The 18,843-nt window shown below is 38.9% G+C and overlaps 1 protein-coding gene across 3 annotated transcripts in view; it reads left to right on the forward strand.

Annotated features, from left to right (window-relative positions):
- RIDA (reactive intermediate imine deaminase A) overlaps window positions 1–18,843 on the forward strand; it is a 26,499-nt gene continuing 7,656 nt past the window's right edge. Inside the window, exons 1-6 of one of the 3 annotated variants that reach the window (XR_013824589.1) lie at window positions 1–143; window positions 2,383–2,488; window positions 4,047–4,101; window positions 5,412–5,480; window positions 6,392–6,447; window positions 11,516–11,717. Coding sequence is in view for 2 of the 3 variants with exons in the window: in XM_079901749.1 (XP_079757875.1) it covers window positions 79–143; window positions 2,383–2,488; window positions 4,047–4,101; window positions 5,412–5,480; window positions 6,392–6,447; window positions 11,516–11,623 (459 nt within the window). In the remaining variant the exon portion in view is untranslated. Of the gene's footprint in view, window positions 144–2,382; window positions 2,489–4,046; window positions 4,102–5,411; window positions 5,481–6,391; window positions 6,448–7,647; window positions 8,417–11,515; window positions 12,492–18,843 lie in introns of those variants that run through there. The other 2 variants (XM_079901749.1, XM_079901750.1) reach the window with 2 other exon arrangements.

The following is an 18,843-nucleotide window of genomic DNA, read 5'->3' on the forward strand; positions in this document are numbered from 1 at the left end:
TTCAGACCCGTGAGACACGAGTAGAAGCAGCATACGTGGTAGTTGTCTCCGAGGGGCGGCAAGGAAAAAGGATTAGCCATGTCGGCTTTGATCAGAAAGGTGATCAGCACCGCGAAAGCGCCAGCGGCCCTTGGTCCCTACAGGTACAGGAGGCCTGTGGGAGCTGAGAAGGACGCGGGGCCTGTGGGGTCGGAGGTCGTGGGGTCGGAATTTAGGGGCTTGGGCCAGTCCGGGTCCGAGCTGCGCCAGGCCTTCGGGGTTCACCGGGCAACCTCATGCAACATGCTGAACCCGGAAACGGAACCCGGGAAGGCGGGAAGCCCACTGAGAGACCCACTACGTGTTATAAAATTATCAATTTTGTATTTAAAATTATAAAGAAGAAAGATAACGGTCTGCAAATCAGGGGAAATGCCATGAAATGAAAGATAAGAAAGTTGGGAGCATGTTGGAAAACAAACTATAGGGAATTAGAAAATTAGAAATGAGAATATCTTGTTTTCTAAATAACCGTGAAATGGGGTAAAACAAATTTTACTTCTAAATTTAAATTGATATTGTTTTCTTTAGCAAAAAAATTTTTTTAAACATTTAATGCCATTGAACTGTGTACCTTAAAACGGTTAAAACGGTAAAAAAAAAATTTTAATATAAGTTTATTTATGGCTGTGTTGGGTCTTCATTGCTGCGCGGGCTTTCTCTAGTTGTGGCGAGCAGGGGCTACTCTTCGTTGCGGTGCGCGGGCTTCTCTTGTTGCGGAGCACGGGCTCACAGGCGCGCGGGCTTCACTCGTTGTGGCTCACGGGCTCTAGAGCGCAGGCTCAGTAGTTGTGGTGCACGGGCTTAGTTGCTCCGCGGCATGTGGGATCTTCCAGGACCAGGGATCGAACCTGTGTCCCTTGCATTGGCAGGTGGATTCTTAACCACTGCGCCACCAGGGAAGTCCCTAAAATGGTAAATTTTATGTTTGATGTATATTTTTTTATCACAGTTAAGAGAAACAATGGTGGGGCTTTCTTTATCCAAAAACAAATAAATTGCCTTTAAAGTTGATGTGTTTGGCTCTCTTTCAGGTCTCAGTGTAGCTTATGCTTTTTCTTGAGACCTTATCCTAATTCTGATATTTAGTATCCTCATTACAGAAATAATCAGTTCCGAAAATAAGCACTTTCCAGAAAAGTGTACCCTCACAGGTGGATCCTTAATTGACCCTTCAGCAGTGATCAACCTTGTCTAATTACTTATTTTCTTAAAAGTGCTCTTGGCATTGCTTTCTTTTGCTTGTTTTACAGCTTTATTGAGGTATAAGTTACATACAAAATTCACCATTTTAAGTGCAGAGTTCCATGAGTTTGGGTAAATGTATCGAGTCATGCACCTACTGCCACAGTCAAGTTTTTGGACATTTACATCAACCCCACAAACCACCCCCCCTTGCAAAAACAATCCGTCATACCCGTTTGTGTTCAATTCCCACCCCTACCCCTGACCCCAGGCAGCCACTAATCTACTTTCTGCTGCTTTTTTTGTTTGTTTTTTCTAGAATTTTATATAAGTAGAATCAAATAATAGTAGTCTTTAGTTGGATCTATCCGTGGGTGTTTTTTATTTATTTTTTTCCTTTTTGCTATCATGAATAATGCTGTTCTGAATATCCATGTGAAGTTTTTGGACATATTTCTTTTGAGTAGTTGTCTGAGAAAGAAGTCGCTGGGTTGTATGTTATGTGTATGTGTTTTTTTTTTTTTTTTGGCCGTGCCTCGCACTTTGCGGGATCTTAGTTCCCCCACCAGGGACTGAACCACGGCCCTCGGCAGTGAAAGCGCGTCCTAACCAGTGGACCACCAGGGAATTCCCTGCTTAAATTTTTAAGAAACTGCCAAACTATTTTCCAGTGTGTACTATTTTGCATTTGCACCAATAAAGTATGAAGGTTCCAGTTTCTCCACATCCTCATCAATACTTGTTACTATCAGTGATGCTTTATTGTGTGTGATGGTATCATGTGTGCCTTTGGTTTGCATTACTCCTTCACCTTTTGTATGTCTTCTTTAGTGAAGTGTCTGTTCAGATCACTTGCCGATTTTTTACTGAGTTGTATTTATATTATTGAGTTGTAAGAGTTCTTTATATATTCTGAATACAAGTCCTTTGTTAAATATGTGTTTTGCAGATATTTTCTCCCAATCCGTGACTTGGGCTTTCATTTTCTTAAAGATGTCTTTCAGTAAGCAAAAGGTTTTAATTTCAATGAAGTCCAGTTATCAATTATTTTATTTTACATTTTGTTCTTTTTGTGTCTTAGCAAAGAAATCTTTTAGCATTGAGTTTCACATTTTATGTTTATGTTTTACGTATATCCTGGATTTCTGTTCATTACAGTCAGGCTGTGTTAGTCGACAGGACCATTTACATTTCAGGACAGCTAGGCATGAATCCTGCAAGTGGACAGCTTGTACCAGGAGGGGTGGCAGAAGAGGCTAAACAAGTGAGTCATTTTCCACATTTGAAGTTCCCTTCTCTACTCCTTTTTAATATTGAGAAGTATTAAGAATCCATTTGGCTGGTTTGTTTATTATAGAGATAATCAGATAAGTACTTTTTAAGTTACTGGTTAACTAAAGACAGTTTTGTGTCAGTAGAAAGTTGGAAATGTGATGACTCATTTAACAACCAAAAAAAAAAAAAGATTTTACTTTCCAACGTGACCTTAAACCTGAATTACTGGATATCAACTAAACTTATTGGGGTAATGATTTCACAGTATATACATGTATCAAATCATCATGTTATATACCTAAAACTAATAAATGTTATATGTCAATTATATTTCAGTAAAATGGGAGGGAAAAACCCTGAATTATTGAAAACATCTTGCCACTTCCACCTGGGTTGGGAAATTGTTTTATCAGGGCCAATGACCTGTTAAAAAAAAAAAAAGTCCACCACCACAAAAGTAAAAGTCAACATTTTGTTAGAAAGAGAAATATCAAAGGTTATATCAGTATGGTTTTTTTTAAATAAGAATGGGGGATATAATTCTAATCCAATAAATGGAATTAAATTATAATTTAATACATTCACTGAGTCATTTGTAATATCCAAAGATAGAAAACAATCTAAATGTCCATCCATGAGGAACTAGATAAATAAATCATGCTACATCTGTACAACTAAATTCATATGGAAAGATCTCCAAGATAAATTATTATATGATAAAACCAAGATGCAGAACAGCGTGCACAATAAGCTACCCTCTGTGTGTGTGTCTAAGGATACATACACTTATGTTGGTACAAGCATTGACTGTCTCTGGAAGGATATACAAGAAACTAGAAACAGTGGTTACCTTTGATGAAGGAAACTGGGGAGGGGGAGTAAGGGTGGAAGATATCTTTTCACTGTATATGCTTTTTTATAGCTTTTGAATTTTTTGTCATATCTATGTATTACCTATTTAGAAGATTAATTTTTTTAAGTCATCAACTATTATAATGTGACCAACCAAAGTGGAAGAATGAATTGAAAAATAATAAATTAAGGACAGGGTGAAAAACTAATGTTTTTCCAAAGCCCAGAATATCAAACATGTACACAATTTACTACTATTGTTTTTTGAGAACAAGGAAAAGAACCTTTTTAAAATCAAATATTGCTTTAAAGAAAACAGGTTTTAATGCTTACTAGCTCATACTTATCCTCAGAGTGATATGGAATTAGGAGCCCCAGTAATAATTCTATTTTAGCTTAGTGGACATTGGCTGAGAATTTCACCATTCTAGCACTGAGGAAGAGACTTCAGTCTTTTTCCTCACAAAAGGAGGCAACTTCTCACTGTATTTCAGAAAGATTCATTCCATTAAAGAAAGCCAAGAAGCAATTCACTTGTATAGAGGTGGCCTACAAAGAGTAGAATTTCCTAGAAAAGGGAGATTTTTCTGCAACATAGGCTATTTAAGGAGATATTAGTAAAGATGGTTAATTGAATTGAATTAAAGCTTCAATGTAGCATCAGTGCCTTAGGCCTTTCTTACCTCGGTTCACAGGCTCTTACAAACATGGGTGAAATTCTGAAAGCAGCAGGCTGTGACTTCACAAATGGTGAGCAACTTGATATTATTTCACATTTCTGTTTGATATTTCTTTGGTCTTTTTGAAGAACACATGGCATCCAGTAATATATCATGCCATATCTTTGTTATTTGAAGTTGGTTTAATTTCAGTCCCATTTTAATCAAGACAGTCCAGAGCCATATACATAATATCAATGAAAAGTTAATCATTAGTCAATCTAAGAAAAAAATGGAAAATTTTATTTGACCCAACCTGAGGATTATAACCTGGCAGACTTACAGAAAGATCAGAGGACTGTTCCAAAGAGGTAAGGGGAAAGGCCAGAATATATATGATTTTGGCAAAGAGGTGCATGCAATCAAAATGGCACACATCTTGGTAGAAGGTTACTGCTGTTCGCGAGGAACAGATATCTTAATTAATGGTTTTAGTGCTTCTCTTAGTATGGGAACATGTGAAAAACTAGGTGCATAAAATTTTCTCCCGAAAATATCTGAGGGCCGGTTCTGCCAGTTTTCCCAGAGCACAAAGTGCCTTATCCTGATCTCTTACCTGAATTCCTTTCTCAGTATATTGTAGGTCAGCAACCGCAGTGGCTAATGACTTGATTCTTGTAGAACTGGATGGTGGGCAACATTCTTACTTTACAATCCCCTCTCTTTCAATCTTAATTTCAGCCAAGGTTTGGGAGGCATTTCGTGACCAATTTGTCCCGCTGTGCTAGAAATGCTCATTCCCAGGTCAGGTGGGGATTTCATTGCTATGCCACTCAATGTCCTATTAGTGGACTAAAGCTCTGTTAATAGTAGCCAAAAGCCAGGAAATGATTCTCTCTTGTTGCTTCTTCCCATATCTAGAGTTACACTATTATAATCATTGATCCTGTAGAACTATATTTTAGGTGAATAATTTCAAGTCATCTACTTATTATTTTTATTGGAGGCTTAGTCACATTTGATCATGCAAGAAACAAGAATCTTGTAAAATAGGCAGAACACAAGTAATATAGCTAGTGCCATTAATAAGGTCATAAGTAAGAAATGTTATGTTCTAAGGGGTCACATGGCTGGCACCAGCAGGAGAAGAACTGAACTTCATGGTTGGGCAGGTATTTCTGTTGTTGGAGGGGTCCGGCTAATGCTCAGTGCAGATGCACACTGCACACTAGAGGGGACAGAGGAGGACTAAATGGGCAGAGAAAAAAAATTTTATGTTTAAATTTTTCTTGTCTTGCCTTAAAATATGAAATTTATTTCATCAGTACTGTTTTTCTAAGTAATGTTTTGGATCAGACCAAATAACTAAATAAACCTAATGACAATGTATATATCTCCTAGTGGTAAAAACAACGGTTTTGCTGGCTGACATAAACGACTTCAATACTGTCAATGACATCTACAAACAATGTAAGTAATTTGGCTTTATTACTATTTTCCATTTTAAAGAGAAATGTAACTATTAACCTTAATAAGTGTCCATTATGAATTAGGAATGTTGGGAGGTGCTAAAGAAATGGTCATAGATCCTGTCCTAAAAGAATTAATAGCCTGATTAGAAACACACAGTGTCCCCCCCATGAAAACATCCAAGATATTTCTATTGCATTCCCTAGAATAACATACTACAACTGGACAGATCCATTTCCCTAAAGCTTCATTTTGTTATACCCTCCTCAGGCTTTCTAAGCCCTCCTAATCATTTTTCAACACATAGATTGTATTTATTATCGCTGTGATAAGGTCTAGCCACCACCTCTGTTCTACTCTCTCAGAATCATTAGCTGGTTAGTTAATATTTCTGTGCCTTGGTTTCCTCATATGCAAAATGGGGATAAAACCTTATAAGGTTGTTGGAATTTTAAATGTGTTAATACAACATGTAAACACGTTAGAACAGATGCTGGCACGTTGTAAGCGCTCAGTAAGTGTTATCTGTTATTAACATTGCTGTCCTAGTGGGGAAAATGAGTATCCCTACCACCTGGTGAGATAAGACAAAGGTATAACACGGAAAAGGCATCATTACTTATAATTATCACTTTAAAAACAACCTCCTTCATGTCAAACAAGATCAAAGTGTCAGAGTATGTGAGTATTTTCATTTTTTTCCCCAGAAAACTAAGATTTTTTTAAAATATTAAACATCATGGGAATCATGGCAAAATATCTTATCAAATATAAATATGAGCTTCTTTTTTTCCACGTTGCTTATATCTAAGAACTGACACATAGCTGAAGCACTTACCAGATTCTTGATCCTGCAGTGTTGAGTTTCAGCATAGTATCTGAAAACTGAAATGAAATTCTTTTAAATTTAGATTTCCAGAGTAATTTTCCTGCAAGAGCTGCCTACCAGGTTGCTGCTTTGCCCAAAGTAAGTACACATTTGTCTTAAAATTAAGAAAATTAAAAATCAAGGCCACACATGGACATGAACACAACAGAATCAGAGTACTTAAATTGTGAGAAAAACTAAAATAGCGCTGTATTGTTTTACTGTTGCTTAGAGACTATAAACTGAGCCAGGTCTGTGAGTTCTGCAGTAAAAATTTTACTTTTCTATCATATAATAAAAAATCTAGGGTATTCTCTAGCGGTCGGTCCAGGGGTTAGGACTCTGTGCTTTCACTGCCAAGGGCCCGGGTTTGATCCTTGGTCTGATCCTTGGTTGGGGAACTAAGCCCGCCAGCCACGCGGCGTGGCCAAAACAAAAACAAAAACAAAAAACAAAAAAACACTAGACCTTCTATTAGAAAAAGTCATCTGAAAACCAGTGGCTCATAGATTTCTCACCATTCCTACTTTGGTATTCTAGTCGAACTAGAAGCTCTTCCTATGCCCCTTAGCAGCACAGTATTTCTACCTATAAAGAAGCAGCTCTCATGGACTTCTGGCAATTTTCCACTAAAGAAATTTATCTTCTATGAGTGGTATTTTTGTTGCTTTAATTTTTTGTTACTTGGAATCATCAGTATCTTCAAATTTATTTGGGTATAGAATGTGATGGAAGGAGCTTCGAACTTGGAGTTATAAGACATGGGTTTGAACCTCTGCTGTTTAGTTTTGTTTGTTTTTTTTGGGGGGGGGGGTTGGTACGCGGGCCTCTCGCTGTTGTGGCCTCTCCCGTTGCGGAGCACAGGCTCCGGACGCGCAGGCTCAGCGGCCATAGCTTACGGGCCCAGCCGCTCCGCGGCATGTGGGATCTTCCCGGACCGGGGCACGAACCCATGTCCCCTGTATCGGCAGGCGGACTCTCAACCACTGCGCCACCAGGGAAGCCCTGCTGTTTGGTTTTGTGTCCTGGGATGGGTTAAACAACCTTTCTAAGCTACAGTGTATCAATCCTCTGCATTGAGAGAACCCCTGATAATAGAGCTGCTGTGGGAATCACATGAGCTAACATAGACGAACACATTGAGCGTGATAACCTGGCCTACTGTAGATTCTTGGTGCATGTGCCCCCTCCTTTACTTCTTTGATAAGTTTAATGCTAAAAATGCATATGTTAAAAATTGCATATGTTTTTAGTAGGTATTATGGCGCTCTCTTAATTTATTCATTATTTTCCTGACAGGGAGGCCGTGTTGAGATTGAAGCAGTAGCTGTCCAAGGACCTCTCGTGACAGCATCGCTCTAAGTGGGCCCAGTGTTATTTAGTCTGGAATTTTAATAATGTTTTTAAATTAACATCTTAATTTTTACAGTATTTGTTGGAAAGTGTAAGGTTGACTGAAATATCTGAAGTTATTATGGAAATACCATATAATAAGGGGAATTGAACAGGAGTTGAAGATTAATAATGAATCTAGTTACTGATGTTATAAATTACACTTCTGTAACACTCATTACTGGATGTGGGAAAAGAGACACACATTACATAGTTACTCAGAAAAATAAAAGTAAAGGGAAATAGCATGTAGGAAAGATGAGTTACTATTCCTGAGATATAATAAAGAGCACACCTAATTCAATTAAACTATTAATTTAATGGTGTGAACTATTTAGTTCTCATGTCAGATACATGATTCTGCTTTTACTTGAGTAAAATTAAAGCATTTAAGTTTGAATGGTAGAGGTAAAGGAGAAGAAACTGGACCAAATTTTATATAGATAATATTTTTCTAATGGAAATAAAATAGCATGCAGATTTTCCTTTGTGTCATTCTGTTCATTTATTTTTTAAAAGTTTAATGTATACACTAAATCCTATTACCTAAATAAAGGTGGGGGAACTATGAAGTTTAAATTCCCACTTTTTTTCTCAAAGCTTACTTCTGGCTTTACATTTTTACACTGTGGTAATAAGGCTATGTATAACCATTTTGTGTTTGTTCTTTGAAGTCTTTTAACATTTTTAGAAACTACTACGTGAATACCTCCTTGTTGTAGAATAAATTCCAACACAGAATTATGTAGATTAAAAAGTAAAAGTCAAAAGAAAAAAAAAAAGTAAAAGTCCCAGGGCTTCCCTGGTGGCACAGTGGTTAAGGATCCACCTTCCAATGCAGGGGACACGAGTTCAAGCCCTGGTCCGGGAAGATCCCACATGCAGCAGAGCAACTAAGCCCATGCATCACAACTACTGAGCCTGCGCTCTAGAGCCTGAGCCAGAACTACTGAGCCCGCGAGCCACAACTACTGGAGCCCGTGCACCTAAAGCCCGCGCTCCACAGCAAGAGAAGCCACTGCAATAAGAAGCCCGCGCACCGCAACAAACAGCAGCCCCCGCTCGCAGCAACTAGAGAAAGCCCACACGCAGCAACAAAGACCCAACCCAGCAAAAAATAAATATATAAATAAATTTTAAAAAAAAAAAGTAAAAGTCCCCTTCACTCACTGGCCATTCCACTTACCTCCCCAAAGATGACCACTGCTAAGAGTTTTGAGTGTAACCAGCAGATAGTTTTCTATTCATTATATACTTAATCATCTAGTTTGGTTTTGGCTTGTTTACATAAATGGATCTTTACTGTAGATATTACTCTACAGATTGCTTTCTTCTTGCCTTGAAGGTCTTCCATGTAACTACATATTGATCTACCTCATTTTTAAAGCGGTTGCGGAGTCATCTTTTGTGTAAATATACCTTAGGTGTTTAACCATTGATCCAAACAATTCCATATTTGCAAAATTATCATATCAATGCTGCTGTAACATTCTTACGTACACATGTAACATTTTACATATACCTATTTGTTTGAGGTTAATTTAGAAATGTCATGCTAATTTGAAAAGTTTGGTAAACCAAAAGATAATATTAGAAGCACTTGGGAAGAGCAGTTATAACACACTGACTAGAAATGTATTAATGTCTTTTGTTACCCGAACGTTATTGACCAGAGAGACATATCAATATCACTTAATAACAAATCACCAGCTATAGGAGTTAGTTTCTGCAAAAATCGCCCAGTCAATAACGAGTTTAAGAGCACAGACTTTGGAGTAATTCTAACGGGATTCAAGGCCCAGATCTACCACTTATTAGCTGTATGATCTTGAGCTAGTTATTTAACCTCTTTAAGTCTCAGTTCTCCTGAGAGATAATAATTGCACCTTCTCAAAGGGATGTTGTAAGGATTAAATAAGATAATGTATATGGAAAGTACTTAGCAGTGTCTAGCATACAGCAAAGGATCAAAAAAGCTGTCACTCTTCAGTATTTAATAATTATCATATAGAATAATGTGCTAGATGGAAAAGTTTCTGCTATTTACATACCTAAATTTATTGACATAAAAGATAAGAATGAGGATTCTTCAAGGAGGTAGAGTTGGGGAGTATAGCACTATGAGTTGATAAACAAGATTAGGCCCTGAAAATTATTTGATATTTTTACATGAAGCAGTACAGTACAGTAGTCAAGGGTGTAGGCTCTGGAGCCAAACTGCTTGGTTTCAAATTCTATTCCACCACTTATTAGCTTTGTAGCTTTGGGCTAGTTACTTAAGCTCTCTGTTCTGTTTCTTCTGTAAAATATCTCCTTTGTTTCATCTGTAAAATGGGGATATTACTAGTACCTACCTTATAAAGTTGTAAGGTTTAAATAAGTTAATATGTATAGAGCACTTAGAATAATGCCTGGCACATAGCTATGATGATAATGATAGAAACCTTTCTGTTATTTGGCAATAAAAAGAAATGAGGGAATTCCCTGGCGGGCTAGTGGTTAGGATTTGGCACTTTCACTGCCATGGACTGGGTTCAGTCCCTGGTTGGGGAACTGAGATCCTATAAGCTGTGTGGCACAGCCAAAAAAGAAAACTAAGCTATCAAGCCACAAAAAAGACATGGGGAACCTTAGATGCACATTACTAAATGAAAGAAGTCAATCTAAGAAGATAACATACTGTATGATTCCAACTATGTGACATTCTGGGAAAGGCAAAACTATGGAAACAGTAAAAAGATCAGAGGTTGCCAGGGTGGCAGAGGAAGTAGGGGAGGGATCAACAGGTGAAGCACAGGAGATGTTTAGGGCAGTGAAACTACTATGTATGATACTGTAATGGTAGATACGTATCATGCATTTATCAACCATAGAATGTAAAACTCAAAGAATGAACCCTCATGTAAACTAGGGGCTTTAGTTAATAATGTGTCGGTATTCATCAATTGAAACAAAGGTACCACACTAATTAAAGACGTTAATAATTGGGGAAACTGCAGTGGGGAGGAGGAGTATTTGGGTACTCTTTGTACATACAAATGCCCTAGAAAATTTAAGCCTTTTTTTTAAGGACTGTAGTAATGCAGTCTGTGGTAGACTGTTAAATGAAAGGTCTTTTCCCTTTCAGTTAAAAAATGTTGCTCATAGTTAACTGGTATTGCCTAAAAATATAAAGACTCAGGAAAGAGCTTCCCTGGCAGCACAGTGGTTAAGAATCCGCCTGCCAATGCAGGGGACATGGGTTCGAGCCCTGTCTGGGAAGATCCCACATGCCGCGGAGCAGCTAAGCCCATGCGTCACATGAGCCTGCACTCTAGAACCCGCGAGCCACAACTGCTGAAGCCCACGTGCCACAACTGCTGAGGCCCGCGCACCTAGTGCCCATGCTCTGCAACAAGAGAAGCCACCGCAATGAGAAGTCCGTGTACCGCAACGAAGAGTAGCCCCGGCTCACCGGAACTAGAAAAAGCCCGCGCGCAGCAACGAAGACCCAATGAAGCCAAAAATAAATAAATCATAAATAAATTATTTTTTTAAAAAAAGGCTTAGGAAAATCAGCAGGTGACAAACACCCCCTGCAAAGTGTGCTTGGAAAAATGTTGGCAGGTGATGAAATTTGTCTAGGACAATACCTGAGTTTATGTTACCCATCAAAACCGGTTTATTATCCACTACTTCACACTTATCAAAGAAGCTATGTAATTTACATGCATGGTTTTTGTTTTTGTTTTTGCGGTACGCGGGCCTCTCACTGTTGTGGCCTCTCCCGTTGCAGAGCACAGGCTCCGGACGCGCAGGCTCAGCGGCCATCCCTGCATCGGCAGGCGGACTCTCAACCACTGCGCCACCAGGGAAGCCCTATGCATGGTTTAAACAATACTAAAATGAACACCTACGTACCAAATCCAGCCCAAGGAAGGAACATCACCAATACTCTGGGAGCCCTGCATAAGCCATTACCCTCACTTCTGCCAAAGGTAACTAGGGTCCTAAATTTTATATGAATTGTTCTTGCTTGTCTTTATAGTTTTGCCATTTAGAAGTTATGCATTCAAATAAGAAGTGAAGATCATTTAGTTTTGCCTGATTTTAAATTTTATATTCATAAAATACAGAATACATTTGTCTGACTTGTTTTCACTCAATATTATGGTTTTAAAAAATTTTAAACATCTAATACCAAGCAGATACAAAAGAATGTTGACCACCCACGTTCCTACCACACAGTTTGAGAAAAAGAACACTCTTACTGCTATATAAGACCAGATATGATGCTCCAATCCGGATGTCCCCTTCCCTCCCATCTCAGAGGAAACCTGAATTTTGCATTTATCATTTCTTCTTTCTTCTGTTATCATATGTTTGAATCATTGAAATATTTTAAGTCTCTGAGCTGAAACAAAAGTGAAATCAGGGCTTCCCTGGTGGCGCAGTGGTTGAGAGTCCGCCTGCCGATGCAGGGGACATGGGTTTGTGCCCTGGTCCAGGAAGATCCCACATGCCGCAGAGTGGCTGGGCCCGTGAGCCATGGCCGCTGAGCCTGCGCGTCCGGAGCCTGTGCTCCACAACGGGAGAGGCCACAACAGTGAGAGGCCCGCGTACCACAAAAAAAAAAAAGAAAAAGAAAAAAGAAATCATATTTGCGTTATTTGTTTTTAAAGGAATGTCTTTGACATGTCACCATTGAGTATGATGCTTCCTATTGGTTTTCTTTTAATAAATTTATTTATTTATTTTTGGCTGTGTTGGGTCTTCGTTGCTGCGCGCGGCCTTTCTCTAGTTGAGGGGAGCGAGGCCTACTCTTCGTTGCAGTGCGCAGGCTTCTCATTGCGGTGGCTTCTCTTGTTGCAGAGCACGGGTTCTAGGGGCGTGGGCTTCAGTAGTTGTGGCTCGAGGGCTTAGTTGCTCCTCAGCATGTGGGATCTTCCCAAACCAGGGCTCAAACCCGTGTTCCCTGCATTGACAGGAGGATTCTTAACCACTGTATCACCAGGGAAGTCCCACTATTGTTTTTTATATATCCCTTTTATTAGATCAAGAAAATTTCCTTCTAGACCTACTTTGCTAAAAGCCCTTCCTCCCTTCCTTCTTTCCTTCCTTCCACAAATACTTAATAAGCCAGATATTGTCATGAGTGCTGTGATTTCCGCAATAAACAGCCTAAAATTCTTGCCCTCAGGGAATTTACACAAACAAAGCAAGTAAATTATATACTAGGGAAATATATATCATAGGGACAGAAAATAGATTAGAGCTTACCAGGGTTTGGGAGTAGCAAGCTATGGGGAGCTATTGCTTAATGGGTTACGGTTTCTGTTGGAAGAGATGGAAGAGTTTTGGAAATAATTGGGATGGTTGCACAGCATTGTGAATGTATTTAGTGCCACTGAATTGTACACTTAAAAACAGTTAAAATGGTAAATTTTGTTATCTATATTTTACCACAATTTTTTAAAGTAAGAAAGAAAAACCAGACACAAAAAATTATGTTAGATTGTTAAGAGCTATAGGGAAAAGCAAAGCAAGGGGAGTTGGAGAGTATAGGGGAGTGCAGGTTTAACAGGGTCAGTGAGGAGGTGACATTGGAGTTTAAAATGGTTGCTGAAATTTGTTGAATTTTTCCTGTTATCTGTGAGGTCGTGATATGATTTTTTTCATTCAATTTGCTAATATGGTAAAATACAACTATAGTAATGAATTTTTTATAATGTAGAACCAACCTTTCATTCCTAGATAAGTTTAACTTGGTCAACATATATATTATAATGTATGTTTTATACACTCAAATTCAGAATGATGTATTTTTTTGTTTGTTTAAGATCTTTACATTTATGTTCAGCTGTGAGACTGGTTTTTTTCTTTTATAAAAGAGTTTATGGTTGTAAATATCTATCCTTGAATGTTTGATGGCGTTTACCTATAAAACTGTTGGGGCTTGGTATTTTCTTTGGGAAAAAATTTTAAATTACTGATTCAGTTTGTTTCATGGTAACAGGAACATTCAGATTTTCTAGTCTTTCCTTCAGTTTGGGGTCATTTACATTGTCGTAGAACTTGCACACTTCATCTAAGTTTCACCTTTTTAATCTCTTGCATCTGTATTCAAGTGCCTTCATTTCATCTAATATAGTTTATTTGTGCTTCTATTGTTTTTTAATCAGTCTTGCCCAGAAGTTTATCAATTTTATTAATCTATTTACAGAACCATTTTTTGGCTCGTTTGATTCTTTCTATTACCTTTCTTTTCTTTAGCATTAATTTCTGCTCTTATATTTAATATTTTCTTCAGCTCATTTATGACACTTCTTTCTACTTTTAATATTAAGACTCTTATTTGGATGTGACAGAAACCCAACTCAACTAGTATAAGTGGAGAAAAAGAGGAGTTCATAGGCTCATGTAACAGAGAAATCCAGAGTACAGCTGGCTTTAAGCATGTGTGTTCCAGAAACCTCCCGGCTCCATCTGTCTCTTAGGGGAAGATGCTGCAGGGCCACCAAGGTAGAGAGAGACCACCAAGGTACTGACCCAGCAGAAAGACATCATTTCCTGATATCTCTGGCAGGAGAGTCTCAGAGAAGCCTCTGATTGGTCCAGCCCAGGATAGGGACGCATTCCTAAACCAGTCACTGTAGTCAGGAAATCAGATACTACTCTGGCCAGTCAGGGTCTGAGGGGCATAGTTACAGATAGGCCATGACTTCAAATTCTAACCCTACCATGAGAAAGCTGGAAATAAAGTGCTGATATCCAAGCTGGTTTGTTAGCGACTGGGTTGGGATTTTGAGTCTTCTTGCCACAAGGAGAATCATGATTTTGTTAAACGTGCACGTTAACCTTTCAAACATAAAGAAATAGCAATCTCTTTGAAGTGTGTTATCATTAAATAAGTGATCATAAAATGTCTAAAGAGTCATCCATATTCCCCTGCTGTTGTCATACTCCTTACCTTTGTGGGAGTGGGTAATTTAAAAAATGCTTTTCTTTCTGAAGGACACAATGAGTCAAAAGTAATATGTTTCTATAACAAAAATTCACATAAATACAGAGAAAAGCTTTCAAACACTTTATTTCTAATAACATTCAATCAAAATTGTAAATATTGAACCAGCAGTACAAAATAATTTTATAAAAATGTTGGCCATATTTTCCCTATAGCCAATTATATTCAGTTCTGAGGAAATTATCATGATTATATAAGAATAAAGAGCATGTATCATCAACAAGCATTTAGAGCGCAAAATTTGTACTAGGCCCTGTAGGGCACTTTTCCTGCTCTCTAAAGAGCTTACAATCTTTTCACTGACATTTGGTCAACAGTTAGAAAGCTTTAACAATAATTTCAAATAAAATTTTTAGTTTCAGTGTTTTTTCCTAAGATATCAAAAAATTAGTTATCATAAACTGTGGTCAGCTAAGTGCTAATATACTTGGGCATAGTTGCTCTCTCTGTAACACTAATCAATATTTACTAATATAGCAAGGATTATTGGAACATTCTCTGTAACCTGCTATCTCCAATAGATTCCAGTGAGGAAAATCCAGAAGTGCTATGCTCAGCGGTTCAACAGACATAAAGTTCTAATAATAGTTGTGCTTTGGCTAACTTGCTATTGCAACACTAAAAAAATAATAATCCCTGATTGTATTATGTGTAATGTTAGATTTCCTCTTTTTAAAGTTTATATTTTCTGAAGTTTCTACCATGAACATGTATTCATTTTTTACTAAGAAAAAAGTATTATTTTAATAGTAAAGGAGTTCTTCCTTGCAATTATTACCTAAATAATCACTGTGTCATATACAAGTACTTAGAAGCAGTGTTTTTACCAAAAAAAAACAACAACAACACCACTTTTTAACAAAGCTCTGATATCCAGAAAACTTGAAGCAAATCCATACTGATCCACTAAATAACCACTAGCTGAAATAAACTTTTCATTTGTTTTCACAGTGGACTGCTATGAGTTCACCTTTGGGCCTGGTCTTCCTAGTGAGGTGCTGGGGCTGAAACTCCCTCCCAGCCCAAAGTCCCTCTACAACAATACAGCTGCTGTGGAGAGCCTCTTCTCTTTATCACTGAATATTTTTTTTTAAGTGTTTGGAATCAGGGTCACATAAATTGATTCAGTATACTATGCATTACTTTTTTCATAAATTTATATGATAGCATGAATTATGTTTTGCTACAGTTACTTTTATTTTGTTAAGAAAAGTTTGAGAACTACCTATATTTTACAAGGAAAAAAAAAAATGAGGCAGATTTCAAACCAAAATTATTGTCCCTAACTGGTTTCTCAGAACTCTTTTTCTGGAAACTGGTGAGGCTTGCAGATCTCTGTCCCAGTAGTGGATAGAGTTATATGTTTATTCATGTCAGTTGCACATTATTAAACAGAAAGGGTAATTTAGATTAACATAATACAGACTGGCCCCTCTTCGACCTTCAAAAGTTGTTAAAGCCTGGCTGATGTCTGGAGACTTCTTTCATTAGGCGCAGAAGTAACGATATGGTTGTTAGCTTGCAGTATCTCAACTATTGCCCAGCACATTTGCTGAGTGGTATTTCTGAAGTAAAGCTGAAGGTCTCCAGTTTGACTCCATATGGGTTAACACTGACACGGAATTCCCTAACTTTTGCTGAAAGTAACAAGAACTGAAAAGAGAAATTCCACACCTGTCAACAGTTCTCTGAGATTACACTGATTCTGCAATTAAAACCTTGAGATTACAACGAATCTCACTCGTTAACTTTATACGCTCTGGGGACAAGAGGAGCTGACAAAGTTTTAGATTAAATGATACCTTGTGAGCAAATGCTTTCAACTTTTCAGACACAGCCATGCCTTGTTATTAGAGGATCATTCTCCTTTCACCCAACAGATGCACTAGGCTACATGAATGGCTTTATGATGTTCACATTGCTGACTTTTGTGAAACAATTCAGAATTGGGTCACCAGATTAGCTTTATAAAAATGAGATGCTTGTAATGTTAGATGCTATAAGAAGCTATTGTATTTACCAAAAGAGCACAGATTATTTGACTATGACCACCCAACACTCTTTGATTACTTCAATGTGGAAAAGAAACATTTTCCTTTAAAAGCCATTTTTAACTCAAGGCCAAGTGTGGAATAAAGCATTTGTTAAGAATGATGATGGGGAATTCTCTGGTGGTCCAGTGGTTAGGCCTCTGTGCTTTCACTGCTGAGGGCCGGGGTTCTATCCCTAGTCAGGGAACTGAGATCCCACAAGCCATGCCGCATGGCCAAAAAAATTTTTTTTTAAATAATGACTTGGGTGTTTTGACTGCTCAAAGGCTATTAGCTATGCTAGGACTCTTACTGCAAAGCTGAAATGGAAAAAGCAATGAGGTCACATGTTGGCCACATACTCCTATCCTGTGGGTCCCCCAGGAGTGATGCAGAAAGCTCAGCTTCTCTGTACACCGGTGCCGAATCAAATCTTGGAGGCAGAGTTTTGGGTGAAGTAGAAAAGGATAGCTTTATTACTTTGCCAGGCAAAGGGGGACACAGCAGGCTCCTGCCTCATAATACTGTGTGTCCTCACTTGGAGAAGATAGTGAGAAGTTTTATAGTAATTGTTCAAAGACAGTGTGATCAGCTCATGGACATTGTTCTGATGGGTTGGTGGTGAGGTAAGAGTCGGCATCATCAACCTTCAGGTCCAACTGGTCTGGGGTCTACATGCTTGTGGGCAGCATACCGTCCTTAATCGTCAACTTCTCCCACCTGGAGGGGGTTTCGGTATCTGCAAAATAGCTCAAAGATATTGCTGTGTGCATCCGTTGATGGGGAAACAGAGCCTTGCCCCAAGGCTGCTCTTGACTGTTTGTTTCTCCCAGGTCTGGCATCCCCTTCCTTCCCTAATTAACAACTGCTTGAATCTGCCTATTGGAACTCAGGGAAGGTCATGGAGGCTGAATGAAGGCTGTTTCCTGTAATCAAAGAAATGGGGGACACAGAAAGGCTTTGTACCCAGGAGCCCCACAGGGCCCTGCTTGGTATCAATTGATGGTACAGAGCACATCTGGCCAAGAGTTTTGGAGTCTGGGTTGGGAATTTCCCAGATTTGCAACTGGCACCCTCTATCAGTAAACGCCAACGTTCACGCCCTAATGGGGATACCAGCTGGTGAATCGTTCGTTCACCATTTCCTTCCCAGCTAGATACAGAGAATTCTGCAATCATCTTAATAGATCACAAAACTGGGTTACAAAGTGGTTGTACGGCCACTGGAATTAGAAAATCCAGTGGAAAATCCAGCCCTGATGGTAGTTTTTTCTATTAATTCATTATAAATAGCTCAAGCCTTATCCAACTTGCGCATTTTGAATCTGGAAGCAAAATTGATAAACTCCTCTCAGAGTCTGGGGACTTAGAATGCACTTTGATATGCTAAGTCTATATACCAGTTTTAGGCAAAAGAAAAAACTTCTAGCAGTGGAAAGGATGGATTCGTGGTTTTACATGTACTTTTTCACAATGTAAGGACAAAATAGTGGTTCGTGGGTTTTTTTCTTAATTAATTAATTTATTTATGGCTACGTTGGGTCTTGTTGCTGAGTGGGAGTTTTCTCTAGTTGTGGCCAGCAGGGGTTACTCGTCGTTGCAGTGTGCAGGCTTCTCATTGTGGTGGCTTCTCTTGTTGCGGAGCATGGGCTCCAGGCGTGCGGGCTTCAGCAGTTGTGGCACGCAGGCTTCAGTAGTTGTGGTGCATGGGCTTAGCTGCTCTGCGGCATGTGGGATCTTCCTAGACCAGGGCTCGAACCCATGTCCCCTGCATGGGAAGGCAGATTCTTAACAACTATGCCACCAGGGAAGCCCGTCATTTGTGTTTTAAAATGTGGATGTGTAAGCATACACTTCTGTTTTAGCATATCCACATAGCCTGGCTTATACATCACCCTTTTTTTTTTTTTTTTTTTGCGGTACGCGGGCCTCTCACTGTTGTGGCCTCCCCCATTGCGGAGCACAGGCTCCGGACGCGCAGGCTCAGCGGCCATGGCTCACGAGCCCAGCCGCTCCGCGGCATGTGGGATCTTCCCGGAACGGGGCACGAACCCGTGTCCCCTGCATCGG

This window comes from Stenella coeruleoalba (assembly GCF_951394435.1).
Source record: "Stenella coeruleoalba genome assembly, chromosome: 17".
Lineage (NCBI taxonomy): Eukaryota > Metazoa > Chordata > Mammalia > Artiodactyla > Delphinidae > Stenella > Stenella coeruleoalba.